The sequence below is a fragment of the Hemitrygon akajei genome, chromosome 21 (genome assembly GCF_048418815.1).
Source record: "Hemitrygon akajei chromosome 21, sHemAka1.3, whole genome shotgun sequence".
Lineage (NCBI taxonomy): Eukaryota > Metazoa > Chordata > Chondrichthyes > Myliobatiformes > Dasyatidae > Hemitrygon > Hemitrygon akajei.
The window spans coordinates 49,817,847-49,836,223 of NC_133144.1; the positions used below are offsets into that span (position 1 = coordinate 49,817,847).

At 39.3% G+C, this 18,377-nt stretch overlaps 1 protein-coding gene across 1 annotated transcript in view; it reads right to left on the bottom strand.

Moving 5' to 3' along the window:
- LOC140714484 (calcium-binding mitochondrial carrier protein SCaMC-2-like) overlaps positions 1–18,026 on the bottom strand; it is a 31,301-nt gene extending 13,275 nt beyond the window's left edge. Inside the window, exons 1-6 of the mRNA XM_073025779.1 lie at positions 17,742–18,026; positions 15,768–15,870; positions 14,888–14,975; positions 11,425–11,536; positions 8,598–8,753; positions 4,220–4,372 (exon numbers count right to left, since the gene is read on the bottom strand). Of these exons, the coding sequence (XP_072881880.1) occupies positions 4,220–4,372; positions 8,598–8,753; positions 11,425–11,536; positions 14,888–14,975; positions 15,768–15,870; positions 17,742–17,900 (771 nt within the window). The 5' untranslated portion in view covers positions 17,901–18,026. The remainder of the gene's footprint in view (positions 1–4,219; positions 4,373–8,597; positions 8,754–11,424; positions 11,537–14,887; positions 14,976–15,767; positions 15,871–17,741) is intronic.
- Between the last annotated feature and the right edge of the window lie 351 nt (positions 18,027–18,377).

Below are 18,377 nucleotides of genomic sequence, written 5' to 3' on the forward strand. Positions count from 1 at the left end.
CAGAATTTGGGATACAACTGGATGAGTCAACTCTGTGAGACAATGAGGCCTTGCTAATGGCATATGTGCAGTTTATCAGAAGAAGTTTATGAAGAGATTCTCTTTTGTAAAAAGTTAAAAGCAAATATCAATGGAGAATCAAATCTACCATGAGCTCAAAATGCATATTTAGGATAAAAGTATTCCGATTAGGAACGTGATTTCTTGTGCAACAGATAGAGCATCATGTACGACAGGTCGCCATGCTGGTTTAGTGGCACTGATGACACTGTGGTTGAAATTTTGCTCAAAGTCGACAAGAGCTTGCGAAATAAGATTGAACTTCTACATGGAGAAGTGGTACACTTAGCCGATCTGTATGACAAAATGAACATTCTAAATATGAAACTGCAGGGTGAGAATTTCAATTTAATCCAGGCAAAAAGTGCAGTGTCTGGTTTTATTAGAAAATTGGAAATATATAAGCAAAACATTTGGAGAAGAATATTCTCAGTTTCTCTGCATTGAAAGTATGACATTCTATTTCACAGATGGTCATTTGTAAGAGTAATGCTTACATCTGCAGTCAATGAAGAAGGATTTTCAGAATTGATTCAAAGATTTTAATGATCTGGAAATTCCAGACTGGGTAATTAACCCACTTCTTTGCAAGGTGGAAGAACAGGCAGAGAGCTTGCAAGAAGAGATTATGGAAATTCAGAATGAAGAAGCCTCAAAAATGCTTTTCAAAAATGTCGGCTTTTGTGATACGTGGCTACAATGTCATGCAAAGTTTCCAGATCTTTGGAGAAGAGCCAGACTGCTCTTCATTGCATTTCCATCCAATATTGTTGAAAGAGGCTTCAGTGTAGTGAACCACATACTCCCAAACTGCTTGTTAAGTGTGGGGATTTATGGTTTTTGCTGTCACAACTTGAACCAGATATTTCAACTCTTGCTAAAAACCATCAAGTTCAAAGATCACACTGATATTGAAACCGCTCTACATGCACAGGTACTGTATAAACTAGGTTTAAAGACAAATAGAATTTTAAAGCAGAATCATTTTTCTCATGTTAGTATATGGTAAACATGTTTTTATGCTATGGGGGCACCAGAATGTATATTATGCCCAAGAGGGGCATTGGCAAGTATGAAAGTGCTTAAGTCAGGTGTTGAGCTAAAAAAGGTTGGGAAACACTGGTTTACAAGAATCTATAGATCTATTTTAAAATTAAGAATTGCTGAGGATCTGAAGTTCTACCACTTTTTATATGTAGAGTTTCTTCCTAACCCCCAACTGAAAAGCATGGCTCAAATTTTTGGGCAATTTCTAGGGGCCCTAAAGGCCTCAACCAACAAAAAGGGTTTCCTTCCATACATGCTCATCAGCCTCTTTAATAGCTTCTGAATTACAGTATTTTAATTGTATAATTTAATTGGGAGTGAAAATTGGAGGAGCAAATTTGTAAGGACATAGCAGATATTTGTAGTAAGCACAGGGTTGTGATTGTGGGAGATTTTAATTTTCCACAAGTAGACTGGGAAGCCCATTTTGTAAAAGGGCTGGATGGTTTGGAGTTCGTAAAATGTGTGCAGGATAGGTTTTTGCCGCAATACACAGAGCTACCAACTAGAGAAGGGACAGTGTTGGATCTCCTGTTAGGGAATTAGATAGGTCAGGTGATGGAGGTATGTGTTGGGGAGCACTTCCGGTCCAGTGATCACAATGCCATTAATTTCAATATAATTATGGAGAAGGATAGGACTGGACCCAGGGCTAAGAGTTTTGATTGGAGGAAGGTTAACTTTGAGGAGATGCAAAAGGATTTAGAAGGAGTGGATTAGGACAATTTGTTTTATGGGAAGGATGTAATAGAGAAATGAAGGTCATTTAAAGGTGAAATTTTGAGGGTACTGAATCTTCATGTTCCTGGTAGGTTGAAAGGAAAGGTTAAAAGTTTGAGAGAACCATGCCTTTCAAGGGATATTGGAAACTTGGTTCGGAAAAAGAGAGATCTACAATAAATATAGGCAGCAGGGAGTAAATGAGGTGCTTGAGGAATATAAAGAATGTAAAAAGAATCTTAAGAAAGAAATTAGAAAAGCTAAAAGAAGATACGAGGTTGCTTTGGCAAGTAAGGTGAAAATAAATCCAAAGGGTTTCTGCAGTTATATTAATAGCAAAAGGATAGTGAGGGATAAAATTGGTCCCTTAGAGAATCAGAGTGGACAGCTATGCGTGGAGCCAAAAGAGATGGGGGAGATTTTGAACAATTTCTTTTCTTCGGTATTCATTAAGGAGAAGGATATTGAATTGTATAATGTAAGGGAAACAAGTAGGGAAGTTATGGAAACTATGATGTTTAAAGAGGAGGAAGTACTGGTGCTTTTAAGGAATATAAAAGTGGATAAATCTCCGGGTCCTGACAAGATAATCCTTAGGACCTTGAAAGAAGTTAGTGTAGAAATAGCAGGGGCTCTGACAGAAATATTTCAAGTGTCATTAGAAACGGGGATGGTGCCGGAGGATTGGCGTATTGCTCGTGTTATTCCATTGTTTAAAAAGGGTTCTAAGAGTAAACCTAGCAATTATAGGCCTGTAAGTTTGATGTCAGTGGTGGGTAAATTAATGGAAAGTACTCTTAGAGATGGTATATATAATTACCTGGATAGACAGTGTCTGATTAGGAACAGTCAACATGGATTTGTGCGTGGAAGGTCATGTTTGACAAATCTTATTGAATTTTTTGAAGAGGTTACTAGGAAAGTTGACAAGGGTAAAGCAGTGGATGTTGTCTATATGGACTTCAGTAAGGCCTTTGACAAGGTTCCACACGGAAGGTTAGTTAGGAAGGTTCAATCTTTAGGTATTAATATTGAAGTAGTAAAATGGATTCAACAGTGGCTGGATGGAAAATGCCAGAGAGTAGTGGTGGATAACTGTTTGTCAGGTTGGAGGCCGGTGACTAGTGGTGTGCCTCAGGGATCTGTACTGGGTCCAATGTTGTTTGTCATATACATTAATGATCTGGATGATGGGGGTGGTAATTAGTAAGTATGCAGATGATACTAAAATAGGTGGCGTTGTGGATAATGAAGTAGGTTTTCAAAGCTTGCAGAGAGATTTAGGCCAGTCAAAAAAGGGGCTGAAAGATGGCAGATGGAGTTTAATGTTGATAAGTGTGAGGTGCTACATTTTGGTAGGAATCATCAAAATAGGACATACATGGTAAATAGTAGGACATTGAAGAATGCAGTAGAACAGAGTGATCTAGGAATAATGGTGCATAGTTCCCTGAAGATGGGAACTCATGTGAATAGAGTGGTGAAGAAAGCTTTTGGTATGCTGGCCTTTATAAATCAGACCATTGAGTATAGGATTTGGGATGTAATGTTAAAATTGTACAAGACATTGGTAAGGCCGAATTTGGAGTATTCTGTACAGTTCTGGTCACCAGATTATTGGAAAGATGTCAACAAAATAGAAAGCGTACAGAGAAGATTTACTAGAATGTTACCTGGGTTTCAGCACCTAAGTTACAGAGAAAGGTTGAACAAGTTAGGTCTTTATTCTTTGGAGTGTAGAAGGTTGAGGGGGTACTTGATGGAGGTATTTAAAATTATGAGGGAGGTAGATAGAGTTGATGTGGATAGGCTTTTTCCATTGAGAGTAGGGGAGATTCAAACAAGAGGACAGGAGTTGAGAGTTTGGGGACAAAAGTTTAGGGGTAACATGAGGGGGTATTTCTTTACTCAGAGGGTGGTAGCTGTGTGAAACGAGCTTCCAGTAGAAGTGGTAGAGGCAGGTTCAATATTGTCATTTAAAGTAAAATTGGATAGGTATATGGGTAGGAAAGGAATGCAGGGTTATGGGCTGAGTGCAGGTCGGTGGGACTAGGTGAGAGTAAGCGTTCGGCACGGGCTAGAAGGGCCGAGATGGCCTGTTTCCATGCTGTAATTGTTATATGGCTATAAGTTATGAATGACTAGTGTAATTATAGATCAATAGAAAGAGAAGGAAGAGGCCACCAAGATCCAGGGTCTGAATACAGTATGGTTAAGTAAGTTTACAAATTTTAATGCTCTTCTCCACTTCAGGCTATAGCTCACTTGTATCTAACATTTTAAGATGTTTTCAAAACAAAGTGTCTCGATGCAGAATATAACGTGTTTAAATTATAGAACATTCATGTATAATAAAAATGCAAAGCTACAATTAATTTATGTCTGTCCATACCTCTTCATATGCCATGAACTTGATGGCTAACTCTGGACAAATTTTCATTATATTTGTTAGATTTCCTTTCCACATTGAACTCAAACCTCCTTCTGCAATCATTTGCTTTATGCCACTCAATATCTTTATCTTATTCTCTCGTGTAGAATAAACCTGGAAGAAAAAGGTACCAAAATAAAATTTATTTCAGTGAACTATAAGCTTAAAAGCTAGTGCTGACAGAGTTCAAACAATTACCTTTAATAACAATGGCAGGTGAAACAAAATGATCAGCAAAAAAATAATAACTTGATATTAGAGGGTAGAATTTTTTTGAAGTACTTGTTTATTTTTGTATAATCTGGGGAAAAGCTTTAATTTTTATAATGCAAGACCAAATACAAAGTGCTTTTTTCCATCTTTCACAGTATTAGAGTGAAGAAGTGAAGGATATCAAATGAGCCTGCAAGGAGCTGGAAGATACCAGAACTAAGAATTGCAAATATCACAATAGAATTAATAGACCAGTTCTTCAGAAAGTCAAGGCAATCTAAGATTATGATTTTTTAAAAATAACTTGATATTACAGGGTAGAATTTTTTTGAAGTACTTGTTTATTTTTGTAAAATCTGGGGAAAAGTTTTAATTTTCATAATGCAAGACCAAGTACAAAGTGTCTTTTTCCATCTTTCCATCTACAAAGTTTGTTGTGGTACATCTGACCACTGAAACATGGTACCATGAGCAAAGAAGCAAGGCATCATTTGCTGCCAGCCCTTTGAACGACCAGTCAAACTCCCACTCACCCTGCTCATTCCCCATGTGTGGAAATTTATAGCATGGTTGATCTTTGACACTAAGAATTCAATAACTTCAGATAATGGAGGCTGATTGAAGTCCCCCCCAGCCAGAAGAAAGTAAATTCTTGGCTCAAACGGAAGTGCCTTTGACTCTGAAGAGCACATAGAAGATTAGATTTGAGACTTTACTAATGGTTTCCTTCGGTACCATTAAAATTCTAAAACATCTACTCAATATCTAAACTCTGTCGTGTTACCAGAAACTTTGAGGAATATAACTCCACATCTCCAGATCCTAAGAATGGTTAACTGAAGCACAAAGCTCATCCACTTGGTGTCTGTACACTTGACCTCCTGAGAATAGTCAATAGAGTGGATTCTGGTTAATTGGAATCAATAAATATATTTTGGTCCAATTAAGTGGCTGCTCCAATTAGCCAAAGTTCCACGGAAATAGTTTAAAAGGCATATAAAAAAGGCAAGCTACCATTTAACTGAGCAACAAGCTATGTACTTACAGAACAAATTAGAACACTACCAATAATCTCTGCCTCTTTCAAATTAAAGAACCAACCAGTTCCCCTCCACCATCACTCTCCTCCATCTGGCAGAACTGGTCCTTATCCTCAACAATTTTTCTGTCATCTCCTCCCATGTTCTCCAGACTCAAGGGGTAGCCACGGGCGCCAGCTATGCCTATGTTTTTGTTAGCTAAGTAGAACAATCCATGTTTTAAACCTTCCCTGGTAATGCTCCCCAACTCTTCCTCCACTGTATTAATGACTGCATGAGTGCTGCTCATCAATTTCATCAACTTTGTCTCCAACTTCCACCCTGCCCTTAAATTCATTTGTTCCATTTCTTGATATCTTTGTCTCCATCTCAGGAGACAGACTGTCGACGGACATCTTTTATAAACCCACTGATTCCCAGGCTCTCTTGACTATACCTCTTCCCATCCTGTCTCCTGGAAAGATGCTATTCCTTTTTCTCAGTTCCTTTCTGACCCACATCTCCTCCATTTCCTGGACATCCATACTCACCCCATCTTCTCACCGCCTTAATAGAGATAGTGTTCCTCATGTCCTCACCTACCACCCTATGAGCCTCCACATCCAATACACCATTTTCTGCAAATTGTGCCATCTCCAAAGGGATCCTACCACCAAACACATCTTTACGTCTCCCCCACTCTCTGCTTTCTGCAGGGATTGCGACCTCCTTAATTCTCTGCTCCATTTGTTCCCCTGTATTAATCTCACATTTAACACTTATCCCTGCAAGCAGTCAAAGTGCTACACCTGCCTACACACCTCATCCCTCACCTCCTTTCAGGGCCCCAATCAGTCCTTCCAGATGAGGCAACACTTCACTTGTGAACCTGCTGAGGTCGTAGAGTCATAGAAAAGTACAGCACAGTAACTAATGTGTCTGGTGCTCTCGATGTGGCCTCTTCTACATTAGTGAGACCTGCCATAAATTGAGGGACCGTGTTGTCAAGTACCTCCGCTCCATCTGTTAAAAGCGGACCCTCCCAGTGGCCTAACACTTAAATTCTCATTCCGACATGTCAGTCGATGGCCTCCTCTTGTGCCATGATGAAGCCACCCTCAGGGTGGAGGAGCAACACCCTTGTATTCCACCTGGGAAGCCTCCAACCTAATGGCATGGATATCAATTTCACCTTCCAATAAATTTTTTTCTCTCCCCCACCCTTAGTCTTCTAATTCCCGCTCTGGCCTCCTATCTCTTCTCCTCACCTGCCTATCACCTCCCCTTGGTGCCCTTTCTCCCTCACTTTCTCTAATGGCCCATTCTTCTCTCCTATCAGGCATTTACCATCTGGCTTCACCTACCTTCTCCAGCTATCTTCCTTTCCCTTCCAACCTTTTTATTCTGGCACCTTCCCCTTTCCTTTCCAGTCCTGAGGAAGGGTCTTGGCCCAAAACGTCAACTGTTTGTTCCTTTCTATGGATGCTGCCTGACCTGCTGAGTTCCTCCAGCATTTTGTGTGTTACTTTGAATTTGCAACATCTACTGCTTTTCACTTATTTACAATGCTATGACAGTCCTAGAAAACTGTGTATCAGTTCCTAATAGTTACTTGTGGAGGAGTTCATCTAGTCTACACTGCCGTGTTCTTTTGATTGGCTGTAAATGAACACAATCAGTGCAGCCTCATTCTAGTGCAGAAAATGGACTGCCTTCATACAACGCTTTCAATGATTGCACCCTCCAAATCTTCATTTTCATTGTAACATTTAAGATGATTGCCAATACCTTCAAATTGTTCATAGTTCCTAACTTGTTGAAGGAGTGAAGTTAATTTTTACCCCCGGCCATTTCTAATAACTCGAAACATAAATGCACGTAACCACAGTGAGCAAAATAGTTCTAAATTGTCTTACTTCTGATTTCCTGCCAACTATCAGTGACAAAATTCACTGCTTTTTTATAAAAACACCGCTTGCTCTAGGCATGGTGTAGTGTGTAACGTACACACAAGTGCATGCAACTGACACTTGTTAGCAACTGATTGCCAACTATCTCCTGCCCTAATGAAGCGGTATAGTGTCAAATAAATGAAGGAAATCCTAGCTATTTTCTTGATTAGTTTTTGTGCTTTAAGAGTTGTCCCAAATAAGTGGCTGTCCCAATTAACTGCTGGCCGAATTAACTGGAATCTACTGCATTCATTTCATCACGTTCATTATTCTGACACCAGAGGATGGGGCGGGGGGGGGGGGGTGTATTACATTAATGATAGGATAACACAGGTGATTCTGCAGATGCTGTAAATCTTGAGCAATGCACACAAAATGCTGGAGGAACTCAGCAGGTCTGGCAGCATCTAGGGAAGGAAATAAACCGATAACATTTCAGACCAAGACCCTTCATCAGGACTGGAAAGAAATGAAGTAGAAGCTAGCAGGGAGGGGAAGCACCACAAGCTGGCAGGTGATAGATGAGACAAGGCAAGGGGGAAGGTGGTGAGTGGGGGAGAGGAGATGAAAGGGAATTAATGACTTGCGAAGCTCCGAGGGGCTAGGTGGGAGGAGTGAAGGATTGAAGAATGAATCTGATAGGAGAAAACAGTAAATCATGGAATAAAGGGAAGGCAGTGAGGGAGCCGATGGGCAGGTCATGAGGAGAGTGGAGGGCAAGAGAATGGGTGAGAGGGCACCAGAATGAGGGAAAGTGCTAGGGAGAGTAGCATTTATAAGAAATAGTCTGCTAGAGAACTTAGCAAGATCATTCAGCCTAACACGCCTGCGCCAGCTCTTCAGTAGAGCTGACCCACAAAGGTCTAGATGATGAATGAAGTGCACTGGTCTCTGACATAAACCAGCTCATTTAATGCAATATAACTGTTTTTTCCAAAGACAATCAATATACCTGAGAAAACAACTGATGAAGATTGCCTCAGTAGCTCCATACTTATAGATCATCTCACAATTCACATGGAAGTCAATATTTTGAGAATGCCAGTTCGTACTTCAGTAACTTAAAATCAGTGATTAAACAAGATCATTAGCACATCAAGAGAGCAGTAATAGTAACATATAAATTATAGACACAGCAGCAATCAGCACTCTTACTTGCATTAGCACTCTGAGACGATCAAAAGGGGCAGTCATGGTTCGTGAGGTAGCTCCAGCTGTGCCTCCTGCAATCAGATGGCCCCACCACTTCTCTGGCTCCTCATTCTCTAAGAACTCCTCACAATTGGTTATGTCATCATTGATAGAAAAGATCTGAGCAGGGTTGTGGTGAAAGAAAGCATTAAGGTGAAGTCTTTTTTGTGCTTCCATTGGCTTTGCAGGTTAAAATCAAGTAATTAAAAGCTCCAATCCTCCAGAATTGCTCTTATTTACCTTTTATACAGTAAAATGGACTCTTGGTCAAAATTTACCTCATTATGATCTTGCCCTTTATCATTTACCAATACTGCAGTTTTTCAATATCTTTTATGCTTTATTCTGCATTGTTAACTAGCTCAGTGCAGTTTAATGATTTCACCTGAATGAACAGTATGCAAGACAAGCTTTTCACTAAACCTTAGTACATGTGACAATAATAAACTAATACTAATTCCATTTAATTTGTGTGAGAACAGGACTCTCATCTGAGTAATAAATTGAACGTCCAATTGCTATTGAAAACTTGAGCACTAAAATGTAGGCTTACTTAGTGCAACATTGTGAGATTCTATTCTTCAGAACGGACCATCACTCAGATGTTATTCAAAGGCCCCTTCTTCTGCTCTCTCAGAGGGACATTAAACAACCACTTCCCCGATATCCTGAGCGTTATTTGTCTTGTGTTTAACATCACATCGCAGACCGACTGCCACATTTCTTGTATCCCTAATCCCAAATCCCTAATGTACTTCAAAAGTAATTCATTGGCTACAGATCATTTTAGGATGGTCCAAGACTGTGGAAAGATATATATGAATGCTACTTCTTTAAAATGAAGTTTCATTTTCTATTATACTTTACAACAGAACAGTACCATCACCAACACTGTTTCTATAATAAGAATGAAATGGCAATATTCAAACATATATCCTACAGCTTATATCCTTTCGATACTTTGTAACTTGTAGGGATGACTCACAGTGGACTGAAAAGCTTGAACATGTAGATATTAAGAAAGAGGATGAGCTGGAGCTTTTGGAAAGCATCAAGTTGGGTAAGTCACCGGGACCGGATGAAATGTACCCCAGGCTACTGTGGGAGGCGAGGGAGGAGATTGCTGAGCCTCTGGCGATGATCTTTGCATCATCAATGGGGCCAGGGGAGGTTCTGGATGTTGTTCCCTTATTCAAGAAAGGGAGTAGGGATAGCCCAAGAAATTATAGACCAGTAAGTCTTACTTCAGTGGTTGGTATGTTGATGGAAAAGATCCTGAGAGGCAGGATTTATGAACATTTGGAGAGGCATAATGTGATTAGGAAGACTTATTGAGAAAGTAAGGAGGCATGGGATCCAAGGGAACATTGCTTTGTGGATCCAGAATTGGCCTGCCTACAGAGGGCAAACAGTGGTTGTAGACCGGTCATATTCTGCATGGAGGTCGGTGACCAGTAGTGTGCCTCAGGGATCTGTTCCGGGACCCCTACTCTTTGTGATTTTTATTAATGACCTGGATGAGGAAGTGGAGGGATGGGTTAATAAATTTGCTGATGACACAAAGGTTGAGGGTGTTGTGGAGGGCTATCAGAGGTTACAGCGGGACACTGACAGGATGCAAAACTGGGCTGAGAAGTGGCAGATGGAGTTCAACCCAGATAATTGTGAAGTGGTTCACTTTAGTAGGTCAAATATGATGGCAGAATATAGTATTAATAGTAAGACTCTTGGCAGTGTGGGGGATCAGAGGGATCTTGGGGTCCAAGTCCATAGGTCACTCAAAGCTGCTACGCAGGTTGACTCTGTGGTTAAGAAGGCATCCGGTGCATTGGCCTTCATCAATCGTGGGATTGAGTTTAGGAGCCAAGTGGTAATGTTGCAGCTATATAGGACCCTGCTCAAATCTCACTTGGAGTACTGTGCTCATTTCTGGTCGCCTTACTACAGGAAGGATGTGGAAAGGGTGCAGAGGAGATTTACAAGGATGTTGCCCGGATTGGGGGGCATGCCTTATGAGAACAGGTTAAGTGAACTCAGCCATTTCTCTTTGGAGTGACGGAGGATGAGAGGTGACCTGATGGAGGTGTATAAAATAATGAGAGGCATTGATCATGTGGATAGTCAGAGGCTTTTTCCCAGAAATGGCTAGCATGAGAGGGCACAGTTTTAAGGTGCTTGCAAGTAGGCACAGAGGAGATGTTAGAGGAGATGTTTTTTATGCAGAGAGTGGTGAGTGCGTGGAATGGGCTGCCAGTGACAGTGGTGGAGGTGGAAACGATAGGGTCTTTTAAGAGACTCCTGGATAGGTAATGGAGCTTAGAAAAATAGAGGGCTATGGGTAGCCCTAGGTAATTTCTAAAGTAAGTACATGTTCGGCACAGCATTGTGAGCCGAAGGGCCTGTATTGTGCTGTAGGTTTTCTATGTTCTATGTTAACTTGAGGCTCTATCTTTCAAAGAAGAATTAATCATCTTTGTGATTCTAACTAATCTCAAAGCAAATAACCTCCTAGCTTTCCAGATCCCTCCTCCCAGTTACGGATATTGACAACTCCCAATTTCAAATTTTGTATTTAACTTTAAAAATCCAATCAGTGGCCCTCACAAAACCAGACATCATTGAGTTTCTAAAATAATTTACTATATACAGAAGCATTCTGAGGTATTGATAAGAAACAAACTATTACATCAATGGAAGTCAGTCTAACCAACTGCAAACTCTGGATAATTGTTAACTTCATCGTGATTCAACCAGTCAAAAAGTACATAATCACTTTGTATGCAATACTTACACTGTTATATCTCCAGACATCAATCATATTTCGCATATTGTCCTCTTTGTCTGTTACATAGATCTGCCACCACTTGTTCCAATCGATGTCCATATACTTATTGTTGTCCAAGCTGGTTAATTTCAAGAATAGAGATGAATAATGTAGATTATGACATAAAATAATGTATTTGGGTTCAAGCCAAATTCCCTTTCATTTCATTAAATCCATATAGTTATATATGGAAATCATTTTTCATTTATTAAAGGCAATGGAACAAATGTTGGTGTTTTCCAACTTTGTGATCTTGATTCTAGACAGGTAAGAGAATTTGGCTGGGATAGTGAGTAAGTAGTCTTCTCAACATTTCTCTCACATTAATCTTTCAGCTACATTCTCAGTTCTCTGCTCTTACTGACGTCGTGCAACTTGCATATAGCTCAGGTAATAATTGATTGATCATTTTCATAAAGGTATGTCAGCAGCTGTATTTCATTTGAAGCGTTGGGAGATTTGGTATGTCACCAAAGACGCTCCAATTTCTACAGATAAACCGTGGAGAGCATTCTAATCAGTTGCATCATTATCCAACATGAAGGGCCACTGGACAGGATCAGATAAGGCTGCACTGGGTTGTAAATTCAGCCAGCTCCATCATGGGTACTAGACCCCCTACCATTAAGGACATCTTCCAAAAGCGGCATCCATTATTAAGGATCTCCTTCATCCAAGACATGCTCTTTTCCTATAAAAACCATCTGAGAGATGGTAAAGGAGGCTGAAGTTACACACTCAACATTTTAGGAACAGCTTCTTTCCCTCTGCTATCAGATTCCTGAATGGACAATGAACACTGCCTCACTATTTTTGCACTACGTATTAACAAATTCACAGGACAGCATCTACACACCATTTTCACTCCTCAGCATGAGTGACCTCTTATACCATAGTGCTGTGGTCACTTTACTTATTTATTCTTCAGCCTTTGCTCTCATCTACTCAGGCTGAAACAAACTGTACGCCTATTAGACAACTGCAAGGTTGAAACTTCTGCATTACTGCTTTCTGAATTCTCATACGTACTCAATTACATTACACGTCCCTTCTCCCCTTGACAGGCATGTTCCATTGTCCTCAATCACAGGATTACTCCCTATGTCAGGAAGCGCCAAATTTACAAATAGGAAGATAGAACATGTATAAGGAGCTGGTGACAATTGGGTAACTGGAATTTCTTCTGGATTAGGGGTGATCTGTATAAGGAGGTTGAGCTGTACCTAAAGTGGAGTGGAACCATTATAAAAATTAATTTTAAATCCCACCTCTAGATAGTTAGCACGCTTCCAGAATTCCAGTCCAGTAACTGAATGGTCCCACTACTTACTGTTTTTTTTCCCTTTTCTTTGTAATTTATTTTTTGTTGAAGTTTATCATCAAACAAACATTTCCATAAGATGTATTTCAGATATTGTACATATATATCATATAGTCATATATGCCACAAATCTCTGCATAATATTTATCCAAGGTATACATTTATGGAAAAGAGAGGAAAGAAAGAACAAGTAAAAGGAGAAAACTATGTACAAGTAGGGAGTGATCTTTTCTTTACAACATATTCATTGATTTGTGAGAATAAAATCAGGCCTATGAGGTGTTATGTAGTTAAACCATTTTTCCCAGTATGAATCAAATTGTTCCAACTTATGATTAACAGATGCTGTTATCTTCTCCATTTTATAAATGTCCATTGTAATTTCCATCCATGCATTTAAGGTTGGGCTCTCCTGTGATAACCATTTCCTAGTAAGAGTCTTTTTACCAGCCACAAACAGTGTATTCATTAAATATTTATCTCTTTTCAACCATTCTTGAGGTGTATACCCAAAATATATGGTTTTACTTTCTAAGGGTATTTCACATTTAAAGATGTCTTGTAGGGCACTGTGTATCCCACTCCAACAGTCTTTGATAAAGGGGCATTCCCAGAAAACATGATAATGGTTTGCATTTTGATTTCCACAATTTCTCCAGCAAACAGGGAGGTTACTATCATGAGAAAATCTGCAGATGCTGGAAATTCAAGCAACACACACAAAATGCTGGTGGAACGCAGCAGGCCAGGCAGCATCTATAGGAAGAAGCAATGTTGACCTTTCGGGCTGAGACCCTTCGTCAGGACTAACTGAAAGAAAAGATAGTAAGAGATTTGAAAGCAGGAGGGGGAGGGGGAAATCCGAAATGATAGGAGACCGGAGGGGGTGGGGTGAAGCCAAGAGCTGGAAAGGTGATTGGCAAAAGGGATGCAGAGCTGGAGAAGGGAAAGGATCATGGGTCGGGAGGCCTAGGGAGAAAGAACGGGGGAGGGCACTCCTTGATGCAATCCTTTGAAAAATATGGTCAACAATCAGGATACAAAATCAACATAGATAAAACCCAATTACTTTCATATAACTATAGCCCACCAAGAGAAATTGAAAGTAGATATCCCCGAGCATGGCAAACAGAGTCTTTCAAATATTTGGGTATCATTATGCCAGATGATTTGGCAAAATTATAAGAATGCAATCATCAGCCTATATATTAAAAAAATTAAGGAAGACATAACAAGATGCAACCTGATTCCTTTTTTCAGTTTCAGTTCAAGGATTGAATCTATTAAAATGAATATACTTCCCAGACTATTATATCTCTTTCAAACCCTACCAACAGAGATTAATCAAAATCAATTAAATGAATGGAACAAAATGTTATCAAGTTATATTTGGCAAGGTAAAAGGCCTAGAGTTCGTCTCAAAACTTTGCAATTAGCCAAGGAAAAGGGGGGATGGGGCCTACTTTCTCTTAGAGATTATTATTTTGCAGCACAGTTGAGAGCTGTGATATGTTGGTGTAACCCATCATATGACGCTCAATGGAAAAACATTGAGGAGTGGGTACTTCCCATCCTCATACAGGCAATTTTGGCTGATAACAACCTACAAAGGTACATAAATACTATTGATAACCAATGGGTGAAATGGACTCTTAAAATATGGAAAACTATTAAAAAATATAAACTAGTGGGAGATATTGCAATTCTTAAATGGTGTGCATATGACTCAGATTTTACGCCAAATAAACTGGATGCTAGATTTTAAGGACTGGACAGCTAAAGGAATAACAGTTCTTTGCAATTTAATGAAAGAAGGAACACTGTTCAGTTTTGAAATGCTTAAAGAGAAACACTGATTAGAAAAAAAGACTTTTATCGGTATTTACAGATTTGACAATATGTTAATAGGTCAGTTAAAAATGTAACCAAAGCAAGTACATGTTTGATAGAGCTATTTAGAAAAGCATATAATTCCGATAACGGTAGTAAAGTCGTTTCAAGCGTGTATAAGGGTTTGTCAAATCTTAAAACACATTCGACTTCATAAATTAAAACAAAATGAGAAAAAGGGATAATTATATCTGAGGAAGAATGGACAATAATACTTACTGCTTTATAACCTTTTTTGCTTGTAAGATACTAAGACTGACACGTAGTTTTCCCATGAATTGTATAACCTTCAGTCTTCCAACTTTGCCTACAAGTTTAGTAGTACAATAACAAAACAGTGCAGATGGTAAAAATATGAAATGAACATTAAAAAATAGAATCACTGTCTGTCTGCCACAGATGTGCTACCTTGCATCCAGGAGTTTAATGCACAGTAACTTTGCTTCAAAACCAACAAAAATGTGTATGTTAGAAATTTGAAATAAGAACAATGTTCTGATCACACACTAAGTGAAACAACCAGTGTAGAAAGTGCGAGCTTCAGGTCAATGACTTTTCATCAGAACTTGTTGGAGAGGCTCTAGGAAAAGGGAAACTGGATATGTTTGGTTACATCTGTGTCGAAGACTTACATTTCATAGATGGGACAATGTTGATCTAAAGATATTATTTAATGCACATTGTCATTACCTCAGGGAAAATTAGATTCAGCATTTACTGAAGAGTCTGAGTCACAAACAAGCCAAGAAGAACAAAGATGAACCAATTTGATAGTACTGATGTTCTGCCAGATCTCATTGCTATTTGGCGCCTGATTTATTAAGTTCAAATTTCTTATGATTAAAAATCACAGAACCACCTGAATATACAGGTACCTTTCCAGCCTGCAACCATTCACCAGTCCCAGCCTATGTCTCCCTATAAAAAACACAATAGGGCCTCACTGTGTTTCCAAAAGGTAGGAAACAGTGCAGCAGGATGCATCACCACAGTGCCTAGAAGGTGAGAATATCCCATGTTCATACTTAATTTTAAATGCACTTACATACTTGCTGATATTTAGAAAGTTCAATGGCCATTTCAATAGTCATTGACTCACCAGTTTTCTCCTTTGCAACCGTCCCAAAGCCAAGTTTTATGGTCTTTTGCTGGCTGTCAAGATACTTCACGAATGCTTCAAAGTCTCTTCCTTCGAAGCCATCCTGTAATAGGCAAAAACATTTATTGATAAAGAAAAGTTCATTTTAGGTCAAAACTTACTATCTCTACCTAGCTCATGGAGATACTGAAGAGAAGCTAAAAGAAAAGAATACACATAAGTATTATTCACTTCAATCAGATACACTTGGATCTAGTTTCCAGGAGTAAAATGCACCATTTTATCCTCACAGTTTTAATCTTTTTATATACATTGTTCGTCTTACTTGCCAAATAAGGCTTAATCTGTGATAATTAAAGACCATTAAATGCTTGAAATTGAAACATACTTTTAAATCTAACACAGATGCTACACATTACAACAGTTGCAGAAATATCATCAATTTCTACCTTGTAAAATTTACCTGTATATGTTGAAAAACTACTGCTGGATATTCCCGAGGCTACAATTACTTCAAAAGGTTATCATTAAAACTAGTATAATCAATGGACTGCTCATCATCCAGTCGGAAAAACCGTAGCCAGGTTAATAGAGCATTGACTTTCAGTATATATCAAAGGACACAAATCGCCCTCTGCTGAGATTGCTGGTCAGACTGCACCCTGTTCAGTACCCACATGATGAGGGATAATGTAGCCTTAAGAACAGGGTAGACTTAATTGGTGGCATAATTAGGTCTAGCAAAATAATATTCCAATCTATGAGAATAAAGATCAGAGTATGTGAGGTTAACGTGAAAGAATAGGAATTGGCTAGACTTTCAATTATTCTTCCCTCCTCTCATCCTGACATTGCTGGCTAGGCAACGGTCTGCTGTCTGTCTCTTTCTCTGTTTCAAGAGCCACCCAAATCTGTTCTCATCTAAGATAATGATCACATTAGCTAAAAGAATCGCTAATGGATAACCATTGGTCGATACAATCCCATGGTCAATACAACCTCATGATTAGATTTGATCATTGAAGGGAGTATGACTGGAATATCTTGAGTAATTTCTACTATTTACTGATGCTAGAGATTTCTTGGCTCTTTTTTTGGAGGGGGCAGGTGGGAGGAGGCTAGAGTAGAGGAGGGAGCAGAGGTGTGGTATTACATCACTTTGGTCCAGATTCTTTTCAATCTTGCATATAAATATATTCAACAACCTTTCCCTGGAATTAAGTTAGCCCACAGGAACAGCAGGAAAAGTTTTCAACATTCATCTCCACTCATGGATGTCTTCAGACTCCTGAAAAATAAAATTTCCTCACCAACCACACCTCAGGTTTAGGACCTCCAAACAAGCATCTGGGAAGGCACTAGGTACCTGGAGTCTCTTCAAAAGGTCAGTGGAAGGAGATCACAACAATCTGGACAACTCATCCAGTCCTGGTCCATCTGTCCCATACACGCAATTTCAGCTGTTCCACAGAACTGCAGTGAATGCAAGTCTTTTTCATCTGTTAATGGATTACCCAAGATAACGGTGGCAAAAAATATCCTTCATAATGTAGTTAATCTTAGTTTATGATTCCATTTCCTATCTTTGTATGTTAATGGAAGTACCCGAGGAGGGCGTCATTCCTAAAATCAGAGACAATCCAGTGAGGAGAAAAGTTAGAAAACATTACTACAGAGAACTGAGGGATTAGCTCTTGCATAAAGAAGCTCCTCACACACTTTATGTACAAGGCTGATAAACCTTTGCTACCCAAGGCTATAAGGAAACAAGGATTGACTTAGTTTACAGATGAGTCATGATCATGCCAAATGATACTGGCTTGAAGGAGTGCCCATATTCTTCCTTTGAAAAAACTGAAGTTTATTTTAGACCAAAAGCTATCAGTAAAAGATATTTACAGATGTGACTCAGTTATCTTTCTGTCATACATTGATAAAATATAAAAGGCTGGAATCTTGACATCCAACAAATACCTTTCCAATTTCTTCCAGTTCTTTTCTCAATTCATCGGCATCTATACGGCCATCCTTGTAGACATTTAGCTTTCTGTAAAGGTGTTCCCAAATATCAGGCAATGGTCTAGATTCATTGTGGGTGCTTTGATCAAAGATGTCCTTGAAAAATGGTAACATTATGGCGGCTCCTGAAACACAAAACACAATCCTTCAAACACTACAAAATTGGAATGAAAGGTACAAGTACTTACTTTGCTTTGTTTTATCTGTGCTGCTTGTTAATCATAAATGCTGCCAATAGCACTTCACCTTGACAGGGCCATAAGACATAGGAGCAGTATTAGGCCATTGAGCCCACCTTGCCTATTCCATCATGGTTGGTTTGTTATCACTTTTAACCCCCTCCTTCTGTCTTCTCCCGGTAACATTTGACACCCTGAATAATCAAGAACATACCAAATCACTTGGCCTCCATAACCGTCTGTGGTAATCATTTCCATAGATTCACAACCCTCTGGCTGAAGAAAATCCTCCTCATCTCTGGTCATAAGGGATGATCTTGCTGAGGCTGTGATTATGGTTATCGAACACCATATACCAGTTACTAATAGCTCAGGGTCACAATAATCACATAGCGGTGTACAACAAGTTTGG